At 36.1% G+C, this 22021-nt stretch overlaps 1 protein-coding gene across 1 annotated transcript in view; it reads left to right on the top strand.

Moving 5' to 3' along the window:
* The first annotated feature begins 3985 nt into the window (after positions 1-3985).
* Positions 3986-22021, top strand: part of SLC9C1 (solute carrier family 9, subfamily C (Na+-transporting carboxylic acid decarboxylase), member 1) — a 99061-nt gene continuing 81025 nt past the window's right edge. Inside the window, exons 1-6 of the mRNA XM_008573783.1 lie at positions 3986-4136; positions 5563-5663; positions 7917-8045; positions 8914-9079; positions 12153-12278; positions 20001-20162. Of these exons, the coding sequence (XP_008572005.1) occupies positions 3986-4136; positions 5563-5663; positions 7917-8045; positions 8914-9079; positions 12153-12278; positions 20001-20162 (835 nt within the window). The remainder of the gene's footprint in view (positions 4137-5562; positions 5664-7916; positions 8046-8913; positions 9080-12152; positions 12279-20000; positions 20163-22021) is intronic.

Below are 22021 nucleotides of genomic sequence, written 5' to 3'. Positions count from 1 at the left end.
TGTTTATCAATGGATGATTGGATAAGGAAAATGTGGAATATTTACACAATGAAATACTACTCAACCATAAAAAAGAATGAAATTTCTACCATTTGCAGCAGCATGGATGAGCCTGGAGAAAATTATGTTAAGTGAAATGAGCCAGGCACAGAAAGAGAAATATCACATGTTGTCACGCATATGTGGAAGCTAAAATAAATAAATAAATGTTGAACTTTCAGAAGGAGAGAATAAACTGTGGTTACTAGAGGCAGGAAAGCAGTGGGGGAGGGAGGAGAAAATTAGATGGGAAAATAAGTTCTGTTAGTGTACCTTGAAGTTAGGCATCTAGTATCAACAATAATTTACTGCATGTTATTGAATGGCTAGAAGAGAGGAGATCAAATGTCCAGGTCACAAAGAAATTATTAAGTTTTATAATAATGAATATACTAGTTACCCTGATTTGATCATCACATGTTGTATACACATTGTATTGAAATATAACTCTGTACCCCATAAATATGTATAATCAATACGTTTCAATAAAAGGTGCACAACAAAAACAAAATAAAATAAAACAGTGGGTGAGGTGGGGAAGGGAACAGTAAGAATTATTAAGATAATTGAGTGAGATAACCTGTGCCATTTGTTTTGGGAGGCCCTAAATAAATAAACCATTTAACAGTTAAAAAAACAAAAAAACAGAATTCTGGGAAAACTTCAAAGCAGGGTACTAGAAATATTTAATTGAAAATTTAGAAGTATATAACCAGTTTCCACTGCTATTGATCTAAGTGGCTGAAATATTATTTTCCCAGTGTTTTGTTTGGTATATCTTACAATTTGTCAACCTATATAGGGTCACAAACTTCTATCAATGGTGTGTATTAATCACCAACTATGTAATTTTTTTGTGTGTAACAATTTTCAACAACCTGTTTACAATCCAAAGGATTACATTTAACAAGGAGATATGTCTGCATGCTACAACAGATATTTGTTTATTTATTTATTTTTATTTTATTTTTATTTATTATTAGCATATTCATACTTACAAATTGTGATATTTCTTTATGCCCTTTACCCAACTTATCACTTCCCAAACCTCCCCCTTCCCTCCCCCTCGTCTCTAGTATCCCTAGATTTGTTCTTTCCTTCTGAAAGTTCAATGTATCGTACAACAGGTATCTAATCTTAGTCAAACACACGTGTCACATAACTGGGCAAGGTTCACTATTTCCCCAAGTCTTAAATCTCCATCCTTCCTGGAAAATCTATATATCATATAATGTTACAAATGCAATTCTCCTTCCAGCTTAACCTTAGCCTTCGCCCGTATTTATTAAAAGACCTGGATAACAGCAGTAATATGGTTTGTTTCTGCTCATCTTGCAGGGCAGTCGATACTGCTGCAGCATTTCACATGTCAGCAACAACCTTCACTATTTTCATTTTCAAGTATCTGCAAGAGTCTGCATAGAGTCTATATCTATGTACTCAGGAACGTAACAGTAGTTATCAAGAGATAGATACTCCTACAAAAGGAATTGCAATAAAAGCAACCAAAAAACTATAGACCCTGCAAGATAAATAAATACAAACCTGACAGAGAAAAATAAAGGTGCAAGATAAACTATTTCTAGATTTTGGAATCCACAAATGTGAAATTTTAATATCAACCATAACAATATCCTATATATATATATATATATATATATATGAAAATTGTTGAATAAGAAAATGTGAGAGTACTATATTATTTGTTACTATACACATGAATTATGTATTTTTCAATATTCCATATTTTTTATTTCTATATTCTAATTCTTGTATTTTTTCTAAATCAAAATATACCTGAAAGTTTGTGTTACATGCAAATTAAATCTAGAATGGACAAACTGAAATAACTTTCAAGCAAATTGTTCAATACCATGCTCCATAAACATTTTACCTATATGATGCCTGGATGCACAGGTACTCAATAACTATTTTCTGAGTGAATAAATAAGTAATGAATAAATATTTTTTTAAAAAGATTTACTGAGATACTCAATCACAGAATTATCCTCACTTTTTGACAGTATGCAATCTAGAGTGAACCCTCACTTCCTTAGCTCCTCTCCAAAACTACCCAGCCAAAGTCCAGACTCTATAATGGGTCTCTTCTAACCCTCTTCTACTCAGAACCCCTATGGCTCCCTGTGGTATGTCTCTCACTGAAACAAGTAATAAACAGAACTTGTCGACTGCAGATGTGTTTCTGGTGGTCTTTGGCTGAAAGGCATTGACACCCTTTCTTACAAAACCTGACGAAGAATATCAAAAAGAAGCTGGCTTTGAACTGAAAATTTAGCAATGTTGCCTTTGAACTGGGTGGATCACAGTGGTTGCTAACCTTGGCTATACGTTAAAATCACCTGAAGAGTCCAGGCTGCAACCTAGACTGAACTAAATCGGAGTCTCTGGGGATAGGGCCCAAGCACCAGTATCATTGTAGCTCCCCAGATGATTCCAAAACATAATAAATACAGCAAGATTACACAGACTAGGAAACTATGCAGATTTGAAAACTGAGGCCAGTGGAGCTCAAGTAAGTTATCCAGTCTTTCCACCTACAAGCAGAAGCCCATCAGACCTCTGCGGGCAGGCTCTCTAACCACAGAGTCTGCATGTTTACCTTGGTGCTAATGTAATACAACCTTTGTAAATGGTGTCTATAAGGCTTTTTGATGCTGGTGATACAATAACAAGTAGAAAACAGCATAAAATGTACTTATAAAAGGATGAGATCAACTATAAATAAAACATATGAGAGCCACTAGATGATATGATTGTGGGCGATATTTTTCTGCTTTTGAAATGTTTGTTTACATATTCATTTATTTTAAAAAGTGTTCACAATAAACATGTATTCGTGTATTTCATTTTCTCTTTCAAAATATTGTTTTTATAATCAAAAAACATATAAGAAAACATAAATACATAGAAACTGAAAAAACAAACTGATAGATTATGAGAGGAATGATCATAATTGTTTAGCAAGGCAGCCAGATGAGATGCTAATAGCAGATATTAGAAAATGTTGAGCTACTATCATGAGAGAGGATCATAAGAATTCCCTGCATGCAGTTCAAGATCTCTGATGTAAAACTTTCCTTTCCATGGGAAAGCAAGTGGGATTACCTGACTGTGGCTTTTATCTGTTGCTTCAAACCCTTAGCAAGGTCCTTGTTCCTCTTCCAAAAGTAACAATGAGAAAAAACATGTAACAATCCCCCTGTTTTAAGTAAGTCCTTTCAGTTTCAATATTTTTCTTACATTTTTGGTTGCTGTAAATATATAAAAGTTAGAGAAAAGCTGGCCTGTTGGTGTCCCAAATGAGATAAACAAAGGCTATGATTGGGTATCATCATGATCTGTTCATTTCTGTCTGGATAAAATAACAAAAGAGATCAGAATATTCGTCCCCCATTTCATTTGCTATTAGGAACAGATGCCAGAACATGCTTCCAAAAACTCAGATAAACTGAAGGAACAGATGCCAGAACATGCTTCCAAAAACTCAGATAAACTGAAGGCAGTTTCGGTTGTCCATCCCCAGAACTAAGTAACCTGCACCAGCCTGTGGTCCCAGTGACTGGTGAATGGTTGGATGAAGAATTCTTTCAGACAGTTGAATAGATGCAGGCTGGTTAATAACTGAGTAGTGCTTGACATGGTACGTGAACACAAGGTGGCACTGGCTCGTCTCTATCGCTTGGGGTTCTGCCTTTTCCATTTCATTTCCATTTCATTTAATTTGAAAGCATCGCAGAAGGGAGAAGAATTCCTAATTTTGGACCACCCTAAGATATCCCTAGATATGAATAAGAAATGTAGGGTTTTTTTCCATTTTAGAAAATCATTAGAAGGCCGCCACGAAGGTAAATCTTATGTTCTTTTGATCCTTAGTTTTGCAGACAGACATAGACTCGGATTCAGATGGTCCATGAAAAACAACAGAATGAGTACTGGTAACCAAACTATTTCTAATGTCACCAATCACCACAGTTTTTCTAGCTCATGGCTAGAATTTCTCAGGGATTTGTTTTTGAGTGCTCCTCAGGACCTCCCTGAAATCATTCTAATATTGTCTTTGATCACTACCATTGGAGGTAAGTGTCACTCTTTACTGAGTTTAGTCTATGGATATATCTTATAATGGCTACCATACAGAAATAAGGAAAGTAGCAGTAATAAGAAATTAGAATTGTTTCTAAATTGATACCTTTATTTCAATATTTTCAATCAAATGAATTCAACAATAATCTGCCGAGAATATTCTTTACTTCTATCAGGTTCAAATGTTCAAATCTTCTTACTTGCTAGGTCAGTGTTAGATTTAAGTGATGAGGATAATTAAAGAAAATAAGCAGGGAATCGAAAGTTGGGGTAGGGTGTTTCCATAAGACAAATTATACCTAGTTCTTATGAGAAGAATATAACACTGTAGAAATCAAAAGAAAGTTTTTTCTTTTCTTTTCTTTTCTTCTCCTTCTCCTTCTCCAGCACTTTCTTTGACCTGATTAGGGATTGTTTTACAAATAAGAAGAAAAAATTAAATGGAAGGTACTATGGTTTGAATGTCTCCTCCAAAGCTCATCTTGAAACTTAATCCTTATTGTAAAAGTATTTAAAGCTTGGGAGATTCGACTATAGTTACTTGAAAGGTGGGGCTTTTGAGAGGTGATTGGATCATGAGAGCTCTGTCCTCATGAATGGATTAGTCCATTCATAAAGTTTAATGGATGGATGCGTTGTAACAGGAGTAGCACTAGTGGCTTTATAAGGAGAGCAAATGAGCATGTTAACATGCTCCTGGACCTCTCACCATGTGACACCGTGCACTGCGTTGGGACTCTGCAGAGTCCCACCAAGAAGAAGGCCTTCCCCAGATGCTACCTTCAACCTTGGACTTCCCAGCCTCCAAAACTGTAAGAAATAAATTTTGTTTCTTTATAAATAAGCCAGTTTCAGTATTCTGTTATAAGTGACAGAAAATGGACTAATACAGAAGGGAATGCTATGATTTTAACTTATTGCACTTTTGTTACAATGATAAACGAAGTTAAATATTCATTATAGGTTTTTTAATATGTAATAGGTAACTAGTAATAGGTAGCTAGTTTTCTCATTAAGCAAATTATTATAGCTAGTTCCTCATTATTCCTCAACCAGCAAGTTGCACTAAGGTTTATTTATTAACCTTTCATTGCAGGATTGCTAAAGAAATGAATCTCTGATTTATACGGTGTATATAAACTACTATAAACATTCCAGTAGTAACTCAAGAGCCAATGACTGCTAGCAGGTTTACTAAAGATTCTAAGGGAGTGAGGTACATCATAGAAGTAAAGCAGAAACCAGGTGGACTAACAATTACACTGACTCTGTGAGCTTAAGTGTGAGGGAGGGCTTCAATTACATGAAAATAACAAGTAGAATAGTATTTTATTGTCCTCAGTATTAAGAAATCATATCTTATTAAAGTTCTATAAATGTGATATTTTATTGAGTCAATAATAACATTTTTTTTTGCAGCATTTTTGAACCTGTATTTGAGAGACTTTCCAATTCCTCTGCCTGTGATATTATTTTTATTTGGATGCTGTTTTGAAATACTAAGTTTTATATCTTTTGAGGTGTGTGTTGTAAATGATTACTTTGCACTATAACTGAGAATTATATAAATGAAAAGATGGCTTAAGAAAATTTGTAAAAATACCTCTCCCCTTACTGCTGTGCCAGTTAGTAGATGCTTGTGATATGGATAGCATTAGATAAGACATGCAGAAAAAGGAGCCAGGGTTGAAAAAGCTGAGATCCAGCTAAACAGAGTCAAAACAGAGCCTAGGTCTAAAACTATATAGGCAATTCAAAATGAGTACACATACGGCTACTGAAAGTGTGAGTGGTCAATGAGTGTTAAGCAGAATTCAAAAGCCTAGACAAGAAATTAGCTAAAGAGATAGGAACTCGGGGAGACTTTGTGCTGCTGGTACAGGACTGTAGTAGCAAGAGAATTCTGATATTGAACCAATCTATTGCCTCAGTTAAGAATGTTTTATATGGTTTCCATTAGAATAGAGGCTATTCTCTAAGTGTGCCTGGGGTAGAATATATCAAGAAACATAAGTTGAACGTCTAGCCTGAAGCTGGAAGTGAGGAGGAAGGCAAACTATAGATAGAATCAAAGCAGCTAGAGTATTTTAAAATAGTTGGGAACACTGGAGTCAGGTAGAGGAGAGACAGAATACTTACTATAATGTATACAGAATGCATCACTGACACATTAAATAGTCCTCTAGCCTTGGAGTTTATGGCAAACTTTTTAATAAAAGGCCACGTATTAAATATTTTATATTATGCAGACCATATAATCTTTGTTACAACTACTCACCTCTGCCATTGTATCTCAAAAGCAGCTATAGATAACACATAAATGAAGTGGCATGTCTGTGTTCCAATAAAACTTTATTTACAAAAACAAACATTGGGCCAGATTTGGCTCAGAGGCCACAGCTTGCCAATGCCTGCCCTAATCAATCAGAGTGGATATGAGAACTTGTCTGCAAATGATTGACCTCCCCAAACAAATTTACCCAGTAACATTAAAAAATATATAGAAAAAATATATATTTATGTAAGAAACAAAAGCAGATTACTACTTTACTTGTCACAAACAGATTTTATATTCTTATTATTTTGACATGATTGCAATTTTAAGTACTTGCATAAACTTAACTTTACTATTTGTCAGTAACTTCTTCAAAGAAACCATATGTCAAGAGTTAGTGAAAGGTCTAAGATTTTACTTTACTTGTAAGCTAATAACCTAGCCTTCCATAGTTTCACAATTCTGGCAAAAGATGTGTGACTCCTGGGCCAGAGACAAAAGACTTTATTATTCATAGCAATAGCAGTAACCAGAGTATGAGCATTTTCTTGTGTCTGCTTTCTGAACCTCAAATCCACAGGAAGAGGCAAAGAGGACCACGTGGAATCTGCACACACAGTGTGTTTCATTACAAGAGAAGACACATGAGCTTAGGGAACATGAGTATGTTATATTGGGTGGTAACCTCATTTGCTTTATTGCTCCAGAGGGAAACATCATCTTTATTACTCTGGACAGTAAAGTAAACTCACCCTTTGCTCTAGAAAAAGATACTTGCTCTATCTTTCAAGATTGTTGGCCACATAAACATTCATGAAAAGATGGTCTGGAACAAAAGCAATTAGTGCCTCCATTCATAAGACATAGAGAAACACAAGAGGCTCATGGAGAGTTGTCTCCCAAATGCAAAGCGATCACCTAATAAAGCAGGTCCTCAGTGTTACCTTAATGAATGAATGTTGAATAGATACTCATAATAGGATTTACAAATATTAACTAAATATCTTATGATAAACATTGTTAATTAGTTATTTCATGAATTGCTTTAACTTTCCAGTCTCTATCCCTGCTATTCTTCCACACTTCTTCTATATAAGCCAGGGTTAATTGTTTGTAGTTTCTGGAATTTGATATGGTAATTTATTCCTTCGTGGATTTTGTGCATGATAATCCACCTAGCTGAAATCTCTTTCTTTCTCTCATATGCTGAAAATCTGCTACATATTCTCTAGTACCTATGTCAATATACTTCCTATACCTATTCTTTAAAAAAATAAAATGGGCATGGGGGTGTGCATTAATGTACATTTGTAATTGGTAATAATCTGATGGAGAACTATGAAAATCCATCAGAGTTAAGACATTAGCATTTATTACATTGTGATGTATCTTTTTAAAATTGTCTTTCTCTATTGCTAAAGACAGGAGTGCCTGGAATGTATTCTATGCTAATAGAAAGGTGTATGAATGAGAAAATAATATATTTTTATATTATTAGGTGCAAAGATATGCACAGGCCATACAGTGGATGAATCCAGACTTATTTTTTGGTATGTTTACACCTGTAATTATCTTTAATGTTGCATTTGACATGGATGTATACATGCTTCAAAAGTTATTGGGTCACGTAAGTATTCTTTTTCAGTAATATCATTTACTCATGAACCATATTTTATCTGTGTTGAGAGTTTTTAAAATTTCGCTCCAAAATGAGGGAATGAAGAAGACAGAAAAGGTACAGGGTATGGGTGTAGTAAATTTAGCTTCGTATTTTAGTAAATAAACTGTATCTTGGCAATTGTCTGGCATATTGAAGATACAGAAAAAAATCATGGAGGAAGAAAGTAGTGGCAGAACTTTAAACAAGTTATAATTTTAATTCTGTGATGCTACAAGAGAGCTATTATGAAGTACATCAGCTCCAGTAAAAAAATTGTTCAGAAAAGTCATGTTTTAAATTCCCAAGTTCTAAAGCTTCCTACACCCACATGTAAAAGAACAAAAGTAGAGAAGAAAACTCACAGAAGCAGCAATAAGCTAATTCACAAACTATAATGATTTTTTAAATTATTTGGACTATATCATAGAAAAGCCTCGAGAAAAAAATACTCCAAATCAAAAGCAGGGTGTAAATTTCTTTCAAAGTAATCACAACAGTTTTGTGAAGATAAGGTCATTACCTAAACTGCATTAGAAGCAAAACTACTAGAATAATTTATACTGTAAACCACATCCAGGTGCATGGAGTTCAGACAAATGACAAAAGGTGAAATTGAAAAGAACAGAGATATAAAAGTGGTTTGGGTTGGCTCAGCTGATGTTTGCCGAGCCATCTCCTGCATCTCTGCTCAAGTAGGGAATCAGCTGGAACAGGTATGTCTGTTGGTGGGCCCTGGTGGTGCTAGTGATTCTACATTACAGTAATTCTGATTATCTGCTTTTAAAATGGAATACAAAAGCAATCTGATTTTTCTACTTGTGATATTTCTTCGCAGATACTTTTAATTACAATTCCTGGCTTTTTGGTTAATTATACCTTAATTATTTGTTATCTGGCATCTGTGAATAAATTACTTTTGAAGTCCACCTCATGGTTATTATTTTCAGCTATCCTTGTGAGTTCAGATCCCATGTTGACTGCAGCTGCTATAAGAGACCTTGGTAGGTATATTTTTCTCTTTTCCTATATTTAAAACACCAAATTTTGTAATTAACATGTCTTAGTTTTAAAATCTTTTGTTTGTAGTAGCTTTTCACTATACAAAGTGGGATAGTAAGGGACTGGGGATTGAGGGGATTGAGAATTGAGCGAAGATTTTGGAGGTGATGCTTAGGACAGAAGGAAATGCCAGTGATGGGCTTACTTAGTATAAAAAAAAAAGGATTATATACAATTGTGGAACAGGGCAGAAGATTATTTAGAATCCTTGACTTTATGCATGCTTCTACCTTGAGCCAACAGAGCAGTTCTAGGGCATTAAAATATTGTCACATTGTGGTGACATTCTGTTGCCCAATATTTCTTTTCCTTTGAAAGCAGTCATTAGTATAATGTCATTTTTTAAAAAAGAAATAGTCTCTGGAGTCATTGTCACCATTAAGACTAAAAGTCTGAAAAGTCAAAAACAACAAAATCACCAAGTATATAGTGTTTCTAGTGTATACTATTTTAGGGGAAATAAATCTACATTGAAAAGTAAAATAACAAGTCAATTTAACCCAGAAAAGCAAAAAAATAACCCAGGAAATACAATAACCTTATTTTCTTCTCAGTCACTTTTTAATAATGAAAACTAGAAAAATTGCTTTAAAATAGAATATTAATATGGCACACCCATGTATGCCCATGCACACACACACACACACATATGTTCTTTCCAATTTCATTTTCGCTTTATGGCCAATTAAAGGGGAAAGAGTTATTTGAGGCAAGTAGAAATAGGGTAGGAGAGACACACCAGGTGTAAATATTTGAATGAAGGAAAACTGAGTCTTCAAGACAAGGAGATTAAGAGATAGAAGTGAGACACTGGAAGAAGAAAGTGACAGCATCCATCCCCCAACTTTCAATTCATGTCTTTCCCTTCACATCCTCTTTTACCCCACATCCCTACCTCAGTGTGACTTTGTCAGTGCCAGTGCTTCTCTACTGGAAAGATTTGAGGGAGTTCTGTGATACCTGAGAGCCGATTTCACACATCTCTTTACATCATAATCTTGTAATCCAGCACTCCACTGATTTTCTAGCCTGCTGTTATTTAATTTAGATAATCTATTTGGGGTGTCTTGCAAGGTTATTCTCATAAATTTTAGCCATCTTGCCATTACTTTTTGAATTTGTTTTTTCACTCATTTTTCATCTTAAAAAAAATTTTTTTTTAAGTATTGCTATGGGTTTAATGTGTCCCCCAAAATTTATATATTGGAAGTTTGACCCCAATTGTAACAGTGTTAAGAGGGTGAGAAATCCTATTATGGCATTTGAAAGGTGGGGCCTTTAAGAAGTGATTATTTTATGAGGGATGTGCTCTGGTGAATGGATTGATCCATCATTCATGGAGTAATACACACAGTTCAAAGTATAATGGCTTTAAAAGGAGAGCAAGTGAGAAAGTTAGCACTCTTTCTTAGCCCATTCCGGCCGTAGGACACAGTGGTCACAGGGGATCTGTAGAGAGTTTCCACCCAGAAGATGGCCGGCACCAGATGTGTTCCCTGGACTTTGGACTTCCCAGCCTCCAAAACTGTACAAAATAAATTTTGTTTCTTTATAAATTACACAGTTTTAGGGGTCCTGTTATAAGCAACAGAAACAGACTAACACAAATATTTTCCTCTTGGCAGCATTTTTGCCTAAGTTTGCAAAGTAAGATTTATAAATATGTGTACAGTTGACCCTTGAAAGACATGGAGGTTAGGGGCACTGACCCTCCCATGCAGTCAATTATTGAAAAACATCCACATATGAGCATGCCCATGCAGTTAAAATCTGAGTTGTTCAAGGGTCAACTGCATTTATAAATTTATATATATTTATAAATATATACACATGTGTGTGTGTGTGTATGTCTCCTCCAAAATTTTTTAAAAAATCTGCCAGGACTATCAGTAGAGTACATGAATACATTCACATTGTCTTCAGCTTTTTATGGTGTTTTGACTCTTCTTATTCCCCCATAATTTGGAATATTTATTATTAAATATTCACATTTTGCTATAGATCTATTTTCTAAAATAGAGTAATTATACAGCAATATCAGTTAGGTTTTGCTGAGTAATAATTTCAAAAGTAGTGGCTTAAAATGACAATTTTTTTATTATGTCTCAGGAGTCTGGAGGTTCTGATAACATGGGCTGGGTTCTACTGATCTGGCTAGGTTCCCTAATCAGTCTCCAATCAGCTGACAGATTATCTGGGGGCTCAGTAATCCAGGATGGCCTCACTGGGAATGCCTACCCTTCCTCCATGTATCTCTCACGTCCTCCAGCAAGGTAGCCAGGGACTGATGCCATGATGGTGGCAGGGGTCCAACAGAGAGGAAGCAGAAATCTTTCTGCTTTCATCAAGTCTCATAAACAAACAGACTGGATCTTTCTGGTGACAGACACTGCAAAGTCTTACAACAAAGGGCATGGATACAAGGAGACGTGAAGAATTGGGCCATGGAGGCAACTGAGCCCCCACAGGAACAGTCTGTCTTGCCTTTTCTTCTCTTCTGTCAGAGTATTTATATAGTTAGGTTGTGATCATGGTTATAGAATGATTGGTTTACAAAAAATATTTTATTTAGATGTCATGTTACAAAGCCTTGGTATATGAATTTATTTTATTCTTCAATCTCTGTTTTCTGTCTTGCCTTAAATACATCTAACTCATGATGTGTGTACTTATCAGTGACCAAATCACTGAATTTTAAAAAATAGTAGGCTATGTTTTCATCTGTGTTTTGAAACAAGGAGCAAGACCTGTAATTAATTATCCCACTTACATAAACATAATGGACCACAATTAATTTGGTCCCTATTTATGATGGTCTAGACTTAACTTACAGTTTATATATAATAAATTTCCTTGAAGGGAGTTTTCATGACTAAAGTCTAAGTATGTAGGGGAAATTATGTTACATAAATTTAGAGCAAAGAATATCATTCTACTTGCTAGAAAATTTTTATTCTTGGTTGATAAAGTTTTTCTCACTTTAAAAAATATCTCCTCCCCCCTCAACATACTTAGGTCTTTCTAGAGACCTCGTCAATTTAATTAATGGAGAAAGTCTGATGACCTCTGCTATGTCGTTAATCACATTTAGTAGTGTTATGAATGTTAACTTAAGACACCAAACGATGAACCATACTATAGGTAAGGACATTATTTTTTTCTTAATTTATTAAAATTGGAATCTTGTATTTTCTGAAAGCTGGCATGGATTTTGTACTATCTTATCATAAGTTGTGCTTGTAGAAATATAATAGTAGGTATTAGTATAGTGATTTACCCTTTACGAAACACTACCACACATTCCTTACTTAATATTAGTTATGGTTTTGTTGTGAGGCCGGGTTGGGGCTTTTCATGAGGATGCTTAATAGGAGCAGCATTCCACAGGCCTGGGCTGAACCAGAATACTAGACGACAAGGATGAGAGATGTTATTTCTACGTGCTGAAGGTGATATTAGCAGATAAGCCAGGTAGTTCATCCACTAGTAGTGAAAAGAGGCAGCTTCCTTCCCCTTTACCTGGGACTATCTCTCATGCAGGCAATATAGGAAGCTGTCAGCTCAGGGGGGAAGTGTGAATTATATAGCCATCTACAGGGCTGGAGAACAGTGCTTGTAAGCAGAGGGATTGCAAGGTGCCAGGAGCACTTTCATTTACCACTTTCTGATAGCCCTGAACCATGTGTATTTTTCACCTTTATCATGTGTATGTGTGTGTGTATAAAATACATGATACATGTACATTGTAATAAATGATTGTAAAGTGTACGGCTGTGTGATTTTCACTCAGGACAAGAAGTACAGTGTTACTAGCACCCTCAGAAGCATCTTATGTGCCCCTCCCTGGTGAAAACACCATATCTTCCTCCTAGAAAAGTTGTTCTCAGTGTGTAATCTCTGAATCCCTGGATAGTGAGGGAAGGGGGTCCATAGGACCCTTTCATGATGTCTATGAAATCAAAATAGTTTTGTGATAATGGTAAGAAGTTATTAACCTTTTTATGATGTGGCATTTGCACTGATTTTGGAAAAGCAATGATTACAGTTTTCTTGAGAAATTGACAACATATACTATTCCACTCCCCGGATGTGTTCTAAGACCTTCTGCAGCATTGTCTCGTTCTACCCTCACCCCCATCACCTTGAAAAAGTAGTGTTTAGGAGGTGCCTCCAGACCATGTTCTAGTCCACTAAGGGGTCTGTATGATACCAAAGAATCCACTATGCTGAAGTGGAATCCTTCTACTACCCGTTCTCTCCAGCAATGAATAATATCCCAAATGGCCTTTCCCACCACTCAAGAAGAGGAGGTTTTAGCTGTAATTGTTTTCCCTGTCCCTGGAGAGTGCTTCATTGTTGAGCAGCCAGGGACCCTCATTATCTCTATTCTGACTCATCCCGCCTTGCATATTCATAATCAATGCCTGAAACTCAGAGGTGAAGAGTATTCTTTCCCAAGAAGACCCATTCTGAAGACCACCACCCCCTCGCCTTTTCCTCAAGGAAGCTGGTGCAGATGGTGGACATTTACCCTACTTGAGCATAAGAAACACTTGTCTTCTGCCTTTGAGACTTGTAAACAACAAATGGATGGAGCTCTGTATCCAGTGTTAGTATACCCAGGCAATGGCAGCTTGGAACATCTATAGTGAAACTACAACCACAATTTAGCACAGAAAGCAACATCATTTTTAAATACTCCAAAACTGCCATCTGTGATATGTAAGACAGCCAAACAACCACACACACACCCTCTCCCAAAATACAGAGTACAAAGGGAGGTGACCCAATATGGGACTCAGAAAGCTTTTACCATAAAACTTCCTGAAGATATTACCTTCCTGAAGATGACTATGGTATGCAACAAAGAATCTTCTATATTCAGAAGTATCTGAAAATCTCAAAGGCCACCACTGGGGGAACTGAAAAGTACAAAGAAGTGCAATCATATATGCCAGTGGGAAATATCCATGTCCAGCTACTAAACCTGGTGCAAGCCCTAATTAATATATTATATATTGACCACAGAATTTCAGGAAAAGTTATATCAAAAATGACACCTACAGTTTAATCAAGAGGACTTTCTTGATGTTCACTCTGAGAGGGGGAAAAAAAGAAAAGGGGGAAAGATGTACTAATGTGGAAGTACATTCATTGATTCAAAATTATTTATTGATATGTGCTTATGTGATACTTACTATTCTGGAAACTGAGGATTCAGCTATGAGCACAATAGATGAAGTCCCCACACTTTCACAGACCTTGCCTTGTAGTTTGGATAATAATCAATGGAACAGAGTTTTGTGGGTCTTTTTAGGTTTTATAGGGGGAAAAAAACCTGTAAGTAATGACATTTTATGGAATAACAAAAGACCATGCATAGCCAAAGCAATTCTGAGCAAAAAAAATAAAGCCGGTGCAATGCTGAGCAAAAAAAATAAAGCTGGAGGCATAACACTACCTGACTTTAAACTATACTACAAAGCTATAATAACCAAAACAGCATGGTACTGGTATAAAAACAGACACATTGATCAATGGAATAGATTAGAGAATCCAGAAATCAACCCACACACCTATAGCCATCTGATCTTTGACAAAGGCACCAAGACTATACACTGGGGAAGAGACTGCCTTTTCAGCAAATGGTGCTGGGATAACTGGATATCCATATGCAGGAGAATGAAACTAGACCCATACCTCTCACCATATACTAAAATCAACTCAAAATGGATTAAAGAATTAAATATACACCCTGAAACAATAAAACTTCTTAAAGAAAACATAGGAGAAACACTTCAGGAAGTAGGACTGGGCACAGACTTCATGAATACAACCTCAAAAGCACGGGCAACCAAAGGAAAAATAAACAAATGGGACTATATCAAACTAAAGAGCTTCTGCACAGCAAAAGAAACAATTAACAGAGTTAAAAGACTACCAACAGAGTAGGAGAAAATATTTGCAAAATATACATCTGACAAAGGATTAATATCCAGAATCTACAAGGAACTGAAACAACTTTACAAGAAAAAAAAACAAGTAACCCAATTAAAAAATGGGCAAAAGAGCTGAATAGGCGTTTCTCAAAGGAAGATATACAAATAGCCAGCAGACAAATGAAAAAATGCTCAACATCACTCAGCATTCGGGAAATGCAAATCAAAACCACACTGAGATACCATCTCACTCCAGTTAGGATGGCTAATATCCAAAAGACTGCGAATGATAAATGCTGGTGAGGTTGCAGAGAAAAAGGAACTCTCATACACTGTTGGTGGGACTGCAAAATGGTGCAGCCTCTATGGAAGTGGTATGTAGGTTCCTCAAACAATTGCAGATAGATCTACCATATGACCCAGCTATCCCACTGCTGGGAATGTACCCAGAGGAATGGAAATCATCAAGTTGAAGATATATATACCTGTTCCCCAATGTTCACTGCAACACTCTTTACAATAGCTAAGAGTTGGAACCAGCCCATATGTCCACCATCAGATGAGTGGATATAGAAAATGTGGTATATCTACACAATGGAATACTACTCTGCTATAAGAAAGAATGGGATACTGCCATTTGCAATGACATGGATGGACCTAGAGAGAATTATATTAAGTGAAACGAGTCAGGCACAGAAAGAGAAATATCACATGTTCTCACTTATTTGTGGGAGGTAAAAATAAATAAATAAATACACAAATAAATGGGGGGGGAGGGAAGAAGACACAACAATTACAATTCTTTGAAGTTGATATGGCAAGTGAATAGAAAGGACATTGTTGGGAGAGAGGGGGGAGAAGGAGGAGGGAGGGAGGTTTTGGTAATGGGCCACAATAATAATCAACCACATTGTATATTGACAAAATAAAATAAAAAATAGTAATAGGAATGACTTCAATAATAAAAACTCTGCTGTAGGAGAGAGAGAGAATAGTGAACTTATTTTCTTAGCCATTAGGCCTTTTTGTGAACTTTTAATAGCTTTGAAGGAAAACTTTTCCTTAAGAAATAAGAAATTTTAAAATGCTTGATAAGCTTTACTACTATTTCATTTATATCAACTGACACAATTGTGAATCAATAATTTTCAGAGTAACCGTTGTTATTATAACTTATGTAATTACCTAAACAGTGTTACTAATCTTTGAAATCAGCACATATTTCACAATAGGGAAAAATTAAGAAAAGTTACTGCACTCAGAGTTCTTACACTTTCCAACCTGAGTGGAGTTTAAGAACAGTGTAAGTAACAATGATTTTTAAAAAATTATTTAAAAAGTCTTTTCTTTAAGACTTTTCCTGGTTTAACAAATCTAGTTAGCAAACATGCTAATAATTAAAAGCTGTTTTCCTTTCTTATAGTTAAAGGCAACTTTTACACTGGGGTCTTCTAACTCCAGATTCCTGCATGCTTCTGAAACCAGAGTCTGCCTCTATCTTATGTTTCAGTGACAGGAGATGCTGAACTCCTAAAATTATTGTCACGACCAGCTCCTTGCCTAGATCATATGGCCTAGAGACCATTCATGGAACTCTCCTCTCATGTTCAGACTATCTCTAGAGACACTAATCTTCCTACTTGGAAAATCTAGAAAACATGATTCTCTGTCAGCTGTGAAATGAGTCCAGGTGGAAGGGATCTAAATCACCTCAGCACTCCTGATAGTGCCCTTATTCCCAATGGACATTTATGGATAAGGATTCATAAAAAACAATCCTTTATCCCCCTCCCACAACCAGGCACACTGCACCAGAGCCTCGGGGCCCACCTGGGGACCTGAGGCATACAGAAGGGGACCAGACACCCCTCCCACAAGCAGGCACACTGCATCAGTGCCTTGGGGCCTGCCTGGGGACCCAAAGTATGGAGAAGGGGAACAGACCCCCCACCCACAACCAGGCACACCATGCCAGCACCTTGGGGCCTAACAGGGGACCCAAGGTATGGAGAAGCGGAACAGACCCTCCTCCCAGAACCAGGCACACTGCGCCAGTGCCTTGGGGCCTGCCCAGGGACCCAGGGCATGGAGAAGGGGAATGGACCCCCCTCCCACACCAGGCACAGTGTGCCAGCACCTCAGGGCCCACCCAAGGTCCTGAGGTATGGATACAGGGACTGGAACCCCCTCCCAAATTCAGGCACACTGTGCGAGCACCTTGGGGCCCACCCAGGGACCCAAGGCATGGATCTGGGGACCAGATACTTTCCAGAACCAGACACACTGCCAGCACCAAGGAGCATGCCAAAAACATCACCCCCTGTGGTTGGCCCACCACAGCCACCACCATAACCAAGGTTGCTACAAAAGCAGCTAGACACCACAACCACCACTCAGATGGCCCACCAGCCACTGGAGTGCATTGACACAAGGATAGTCACCAGCAGAGATAAAGAAAAGAAGAGGATGTCTCTTTCCACAAAGCCCATTTCAGAGTGACAGAAGCAGCATCTGCTCTATGATAATATTGGGGGACCCGAACACACCTCTCATCATTGGACAGATCATCTAGGCAACAAGTTAACAGAGTAACCATTATTCTTCCAGAAGGAGAGAAGAAATCTAGGGTATTTAGAGGCGGGAGGGGGAGGAAATGGAGAAAGGGGAGAGATTGGACAAGGGGCATAAAGAATAATTACAATTTATAACAATATGTATGCTAGTAATATTGATTTGGTCAACATATCTCAATGTTGAACCCCCAAAATATGTGTGATCAATTTTGATTCAACAAATATTAAAAAAAAAAAAAAAAAAAATCCTTTACCCTTCGTTCTACTGCCTCAGGTCACCATTTTAGGATTTACTTCCCAAACTTAGCCTTGTTTTTTGTGGTGGGTGGTGTTTCTGTTTTTCATTTGGCCGTTCTTTGTTTTGGTTCAGTTCCTGCTTTCCACCTGTTCTGCTGGAGTTGGCCCTTTAGACTTTTCTGACATCAGGACCCACCCTCATCTGTGATTCAAATTCTGCTACTCTGTTCCCCCCACATAAGTGGGGAGGACTTCCTTGCCCACTGGCATGCCTCATTCCAGCAACTGAGACTATCTTGGGCTCAAGCTCCCTGTTTTCCTGGGAAGGGAATCATTAACATTGTTTTGTGAAAAGCAATTAGACAAAAAATAAAAATAGCAACAACAAAGGAGCAACTATCTCTTGGGGCAATAATTCCATTTGTGGGACCTAAGGAAGTAATCAGAGAAGCACAAAAAATGTATGTACAGAAATATACAGTGCAGCAATATTTATTGGAGGGGAAGATAAAACCAATGAAATGTCCAGTAGTAAGGAAGTGATCAGTCAATTTGACAGGCCAACACAGTGCAGGACATTCAGCTGGGACCCAGAGGCATTCCTTTTTCTGGGTTTCTTGTGTGTATAACATTAGATCTGGAGTATAAGTTCTATGAGTTTAGGGACTTCCTACTTCTTTCTCATTCCTGTATTGCCAAAACTTGTTACACTGTTTGACACACAGTAAGCACTGATTAAATATATATTCCTTAATGTAGACTAAAAGAAGCTCCTAAACTAAACTGACCAAATTTTACAAACTTAAGTGTAGCTTTCAGTATTTGAAAACTCTTTCAACTTAGAAATTAAAAAATACTGTACATCTCCCCCAAAGACAATGAGCTATCTTTAATTAATATTATTTTTAGTTAACAAATTATAATTATATACATTTATGGGGTACAATGTGATGTTTTGATATCTGTATATAATGTAGAATGATTAAAACAAGCTAATTAACACAAACATAACTTCACTTACCTGTATTTTTTTATGGTGAGACATTTGAAATTTTATTCTCTGAGTTGCTTTGAAATATATAATACATTGTTATTGACTATAGTCACCCTGCTGTGCAGTATATTTCAAAACTTATGCCTCATATATAAATCTGACCATCTCACAAAAAAAAAAAAAAAAAAAAAAAAACTTATTCCTCCTGTCTGTCTGAAACTTTGTACCCGTTGATCAACAATTCCCCATTCCCTTCCTCTCCACCCCCAGCCTCTGGTAATCATCATTCTATCCTTTACTTCTATGAATTCAACTTTTTTAGATTCCACATATACGTGAAATCACGCAGTGTTGTTCTTCCTGTGCCTGGCCCATTTCACTTAGCGTAATGTCCCCTAGGTTCATCCGTGTTGTCACAAATGGCAGGATTTCCTTCTTTTTTTAAAGCTGAATAGTATTCCATTGTGTATATGAGGGTTCTTCAAAAAGTTCATGGAAAAATTGTATTAAAAGATATACAAATCTTTTCATGAACTTTTTGAAGGTCCCTTGTACATGCCACAGTTTCTTTATCCATTTGTCCATTGGTGGACACTTAGGTTGATTCTATATCTTAGAAACAACCCAATCAAAAATGAGCAAAGGACCTGAAGAGACATTTCTCAAGACATACAAATGGCCAACAGGTACATGAAAAAATGCTCAGCATCACAAATGATTAAAGAAATAAAAATTAAAACCACAATGAGATATCACTTCACACCTGTTAGAATGGTTTTTATCAAAAAGATGAAAGTTAACAAGTGTTAGGGGGATACAGAGAAGAGGGAACTCTTGTACACTGATGAGAATGTAAATTGGTGCAGCCATTATGGAAAACGGCATGGAGGTTCTTCAAAAAATTAAAAATAGAACTACCATATCATACAGTAGTCCCACTACTGGGTATTAAGCCAAATGAATTGAAATCAATGTCAAAGGGATATCTGCACTCCCATGCTCATTACAGCAATAAGCTAATTTTAAAGATATCAGCAAAAAACAGTTGACCCAGAGTATCCCTTAAAATTAAGGACAAGTAAGTTTTATTAACTATTTTCTATTTACTCCTTTCTTATAGCTCGTGGTGTTATGCATGGTATTTGGTCATATTTTATAGCAAGTTTCTTGTTTGGAATTCTAAGTTCAAAGCTGATCCAATTGTGGATGTCAACTGTTTTTGGTGATGACGTCAATCATATAAGTCTCATCTTCTCAATTCTGTACCTCATCTTTTATATCTGTAAGTGATGGATCTATGCCTAAAGTTAATGACATAGAAAATTTCAAAATAAAAATATGGGAAAATACACACCAGGCAAAAGTTAGTAAAAAAAAAATTCAACTTATCTAGAAAGAATATTTTTATTAAAATAATCTATCAAAAGAGATAAAAGATATGAAATCTTTACAACAGAAAACAATGTACCAAAATACATAAAGTAAATACTATTATAAAAGAAAGAAGAATTTACTCGGGAGAGTGCGGTGCTGATAAAAGAAAGAAGAATTTGACAAAACCATAATCACAGTATGTCTTTCCCAGAGAATTTCATAATCAATTGGACAAAAAATAATTATGACTATAAAAAGATTTAAGTAACAACTTACATGCTTGGTTTACAAGATACATAAAAAGTTTTTCCTCCCAAAACAGAATACACATCCTTTACATACACCTGTAGCCCACTTACAGAAATTAACTAGAATAGAAGAACACTTCAATAAAATTCTAAACATTGTTTAACTATGATTCAATTAAATACTAACTACAAAAGGGGGTTAAAAATAATCATTCTAACTGCCTATAAATTAAAATTTTCTTTTCTTGGTAAATCTTAGATCAAAAAGGAAGTCAGAATAGAAGTTACAGAGCAAGTAAGGCTAAATATTAAAAAATTTACCAATATTATTAATTCATTTACTACAATTGCCTCCTCACAGATTATGGCAGATGTTGACAATCTGCCATAACACTGTTTGCTGACACAGACTTAGAATCACATTCAACCCAGCTCTTCAGATAGCCCTACAAGTGATTTGGAGTTGGCACGTGAGATAATATCTAGTTATCACCCTTATACTATGTATTTCCATTACATTTAGGAATAAGACAATGGTGCGTATCCTCACATCCATGATTTAAAATAGTTCTGGATGCTCTAGCTTTTGCAATAAGGGGGAAAAGAAGAAGTTTATACATATTTTAAAATAGAAAATGGTTACATTATTTGCAACATTTTATATTATACAAAAACCCAACAGAATTAATAAACTAAGCCAGCAAGATTCTTTCATAGACTGTCATGAGATAAATCGATTTTTAACAAAATAGTGTTTTTATAAACCAGCAGTAACTAATTAGAGAACATTATAAAAATTTGACTCTCTTTACATTGGCAAAAAGTTATAAATTGTCAAGGAATAGATTTAATAAGAAATTTGGACCTAAACATAGAAAATTATAATCATTTACTGAGAAATATAAAATTTGAATAAATTGAGACAGAGAAAAACTTCTCTTCTCTTTAGAAATTCTAGAGTAACAGGATTCATTATTTTTTTTTTTTTGTCTGAGGAGAAAAAGGCAGAACACAGATCTGAAACTTTTAACTAGCTAATCAGTGGATTGAAGCCAATTATGACATAGTGAGGGCAGAATCAAAGTGAAGGAATGATCAGTTCTGGTAGTTCCTCATGTACTATTACAAATGCGTATACTTAAATTCCTACAAAAAATATATTCCAACAAATATAATCACCTCTAACATCACTTAATAAGTAAGTATAGCCCAAAGATTAAGGATTATAGTTAAGAAAAAAAATTTAAACTTTTAGAGTGAAGATGTCTCAATAGATATTTTACAAAGAAAACTCCCAGGACAGAATTTTATAGAAACAAGATACAGAGCAAATATAAATCTAATGTAAAAGGACTTACATTATCACCTGGCATAATGTTTGTATTATTAGTGTCCAAATCAAACAATGATGGAAAGTTTTTTGGTTTTGAAATTTTATAAAAACAATTCAATGGGCCGGCCCGGTGGCGCACTGGATAGTGCGCCGCTTGGGAAGCGCGGCGGCGCTCCCGTCCGAGGG

The sequence above is a fragment of the Galeopterus variegatus genome, unplaced genomic scaffold, assembly GCF_000696425.1.
Source record: "Galeopterus variegatus unplaced genomic scaffold, G_variegatus-3.0.2 Scaffold963, whole genome shotgun sequence".
NCBI lineage: Eukaryota > Metazoa > Chordata > Mammalia > Dermoptera > Cynocephalidae > Galeopterus > Galeopterus variegatus.
The sequence above is the reverse complement of the archived record's forward strand: the minus strand, read 5'-3'. Positions and strand labels throughout refer to the sequence as shown.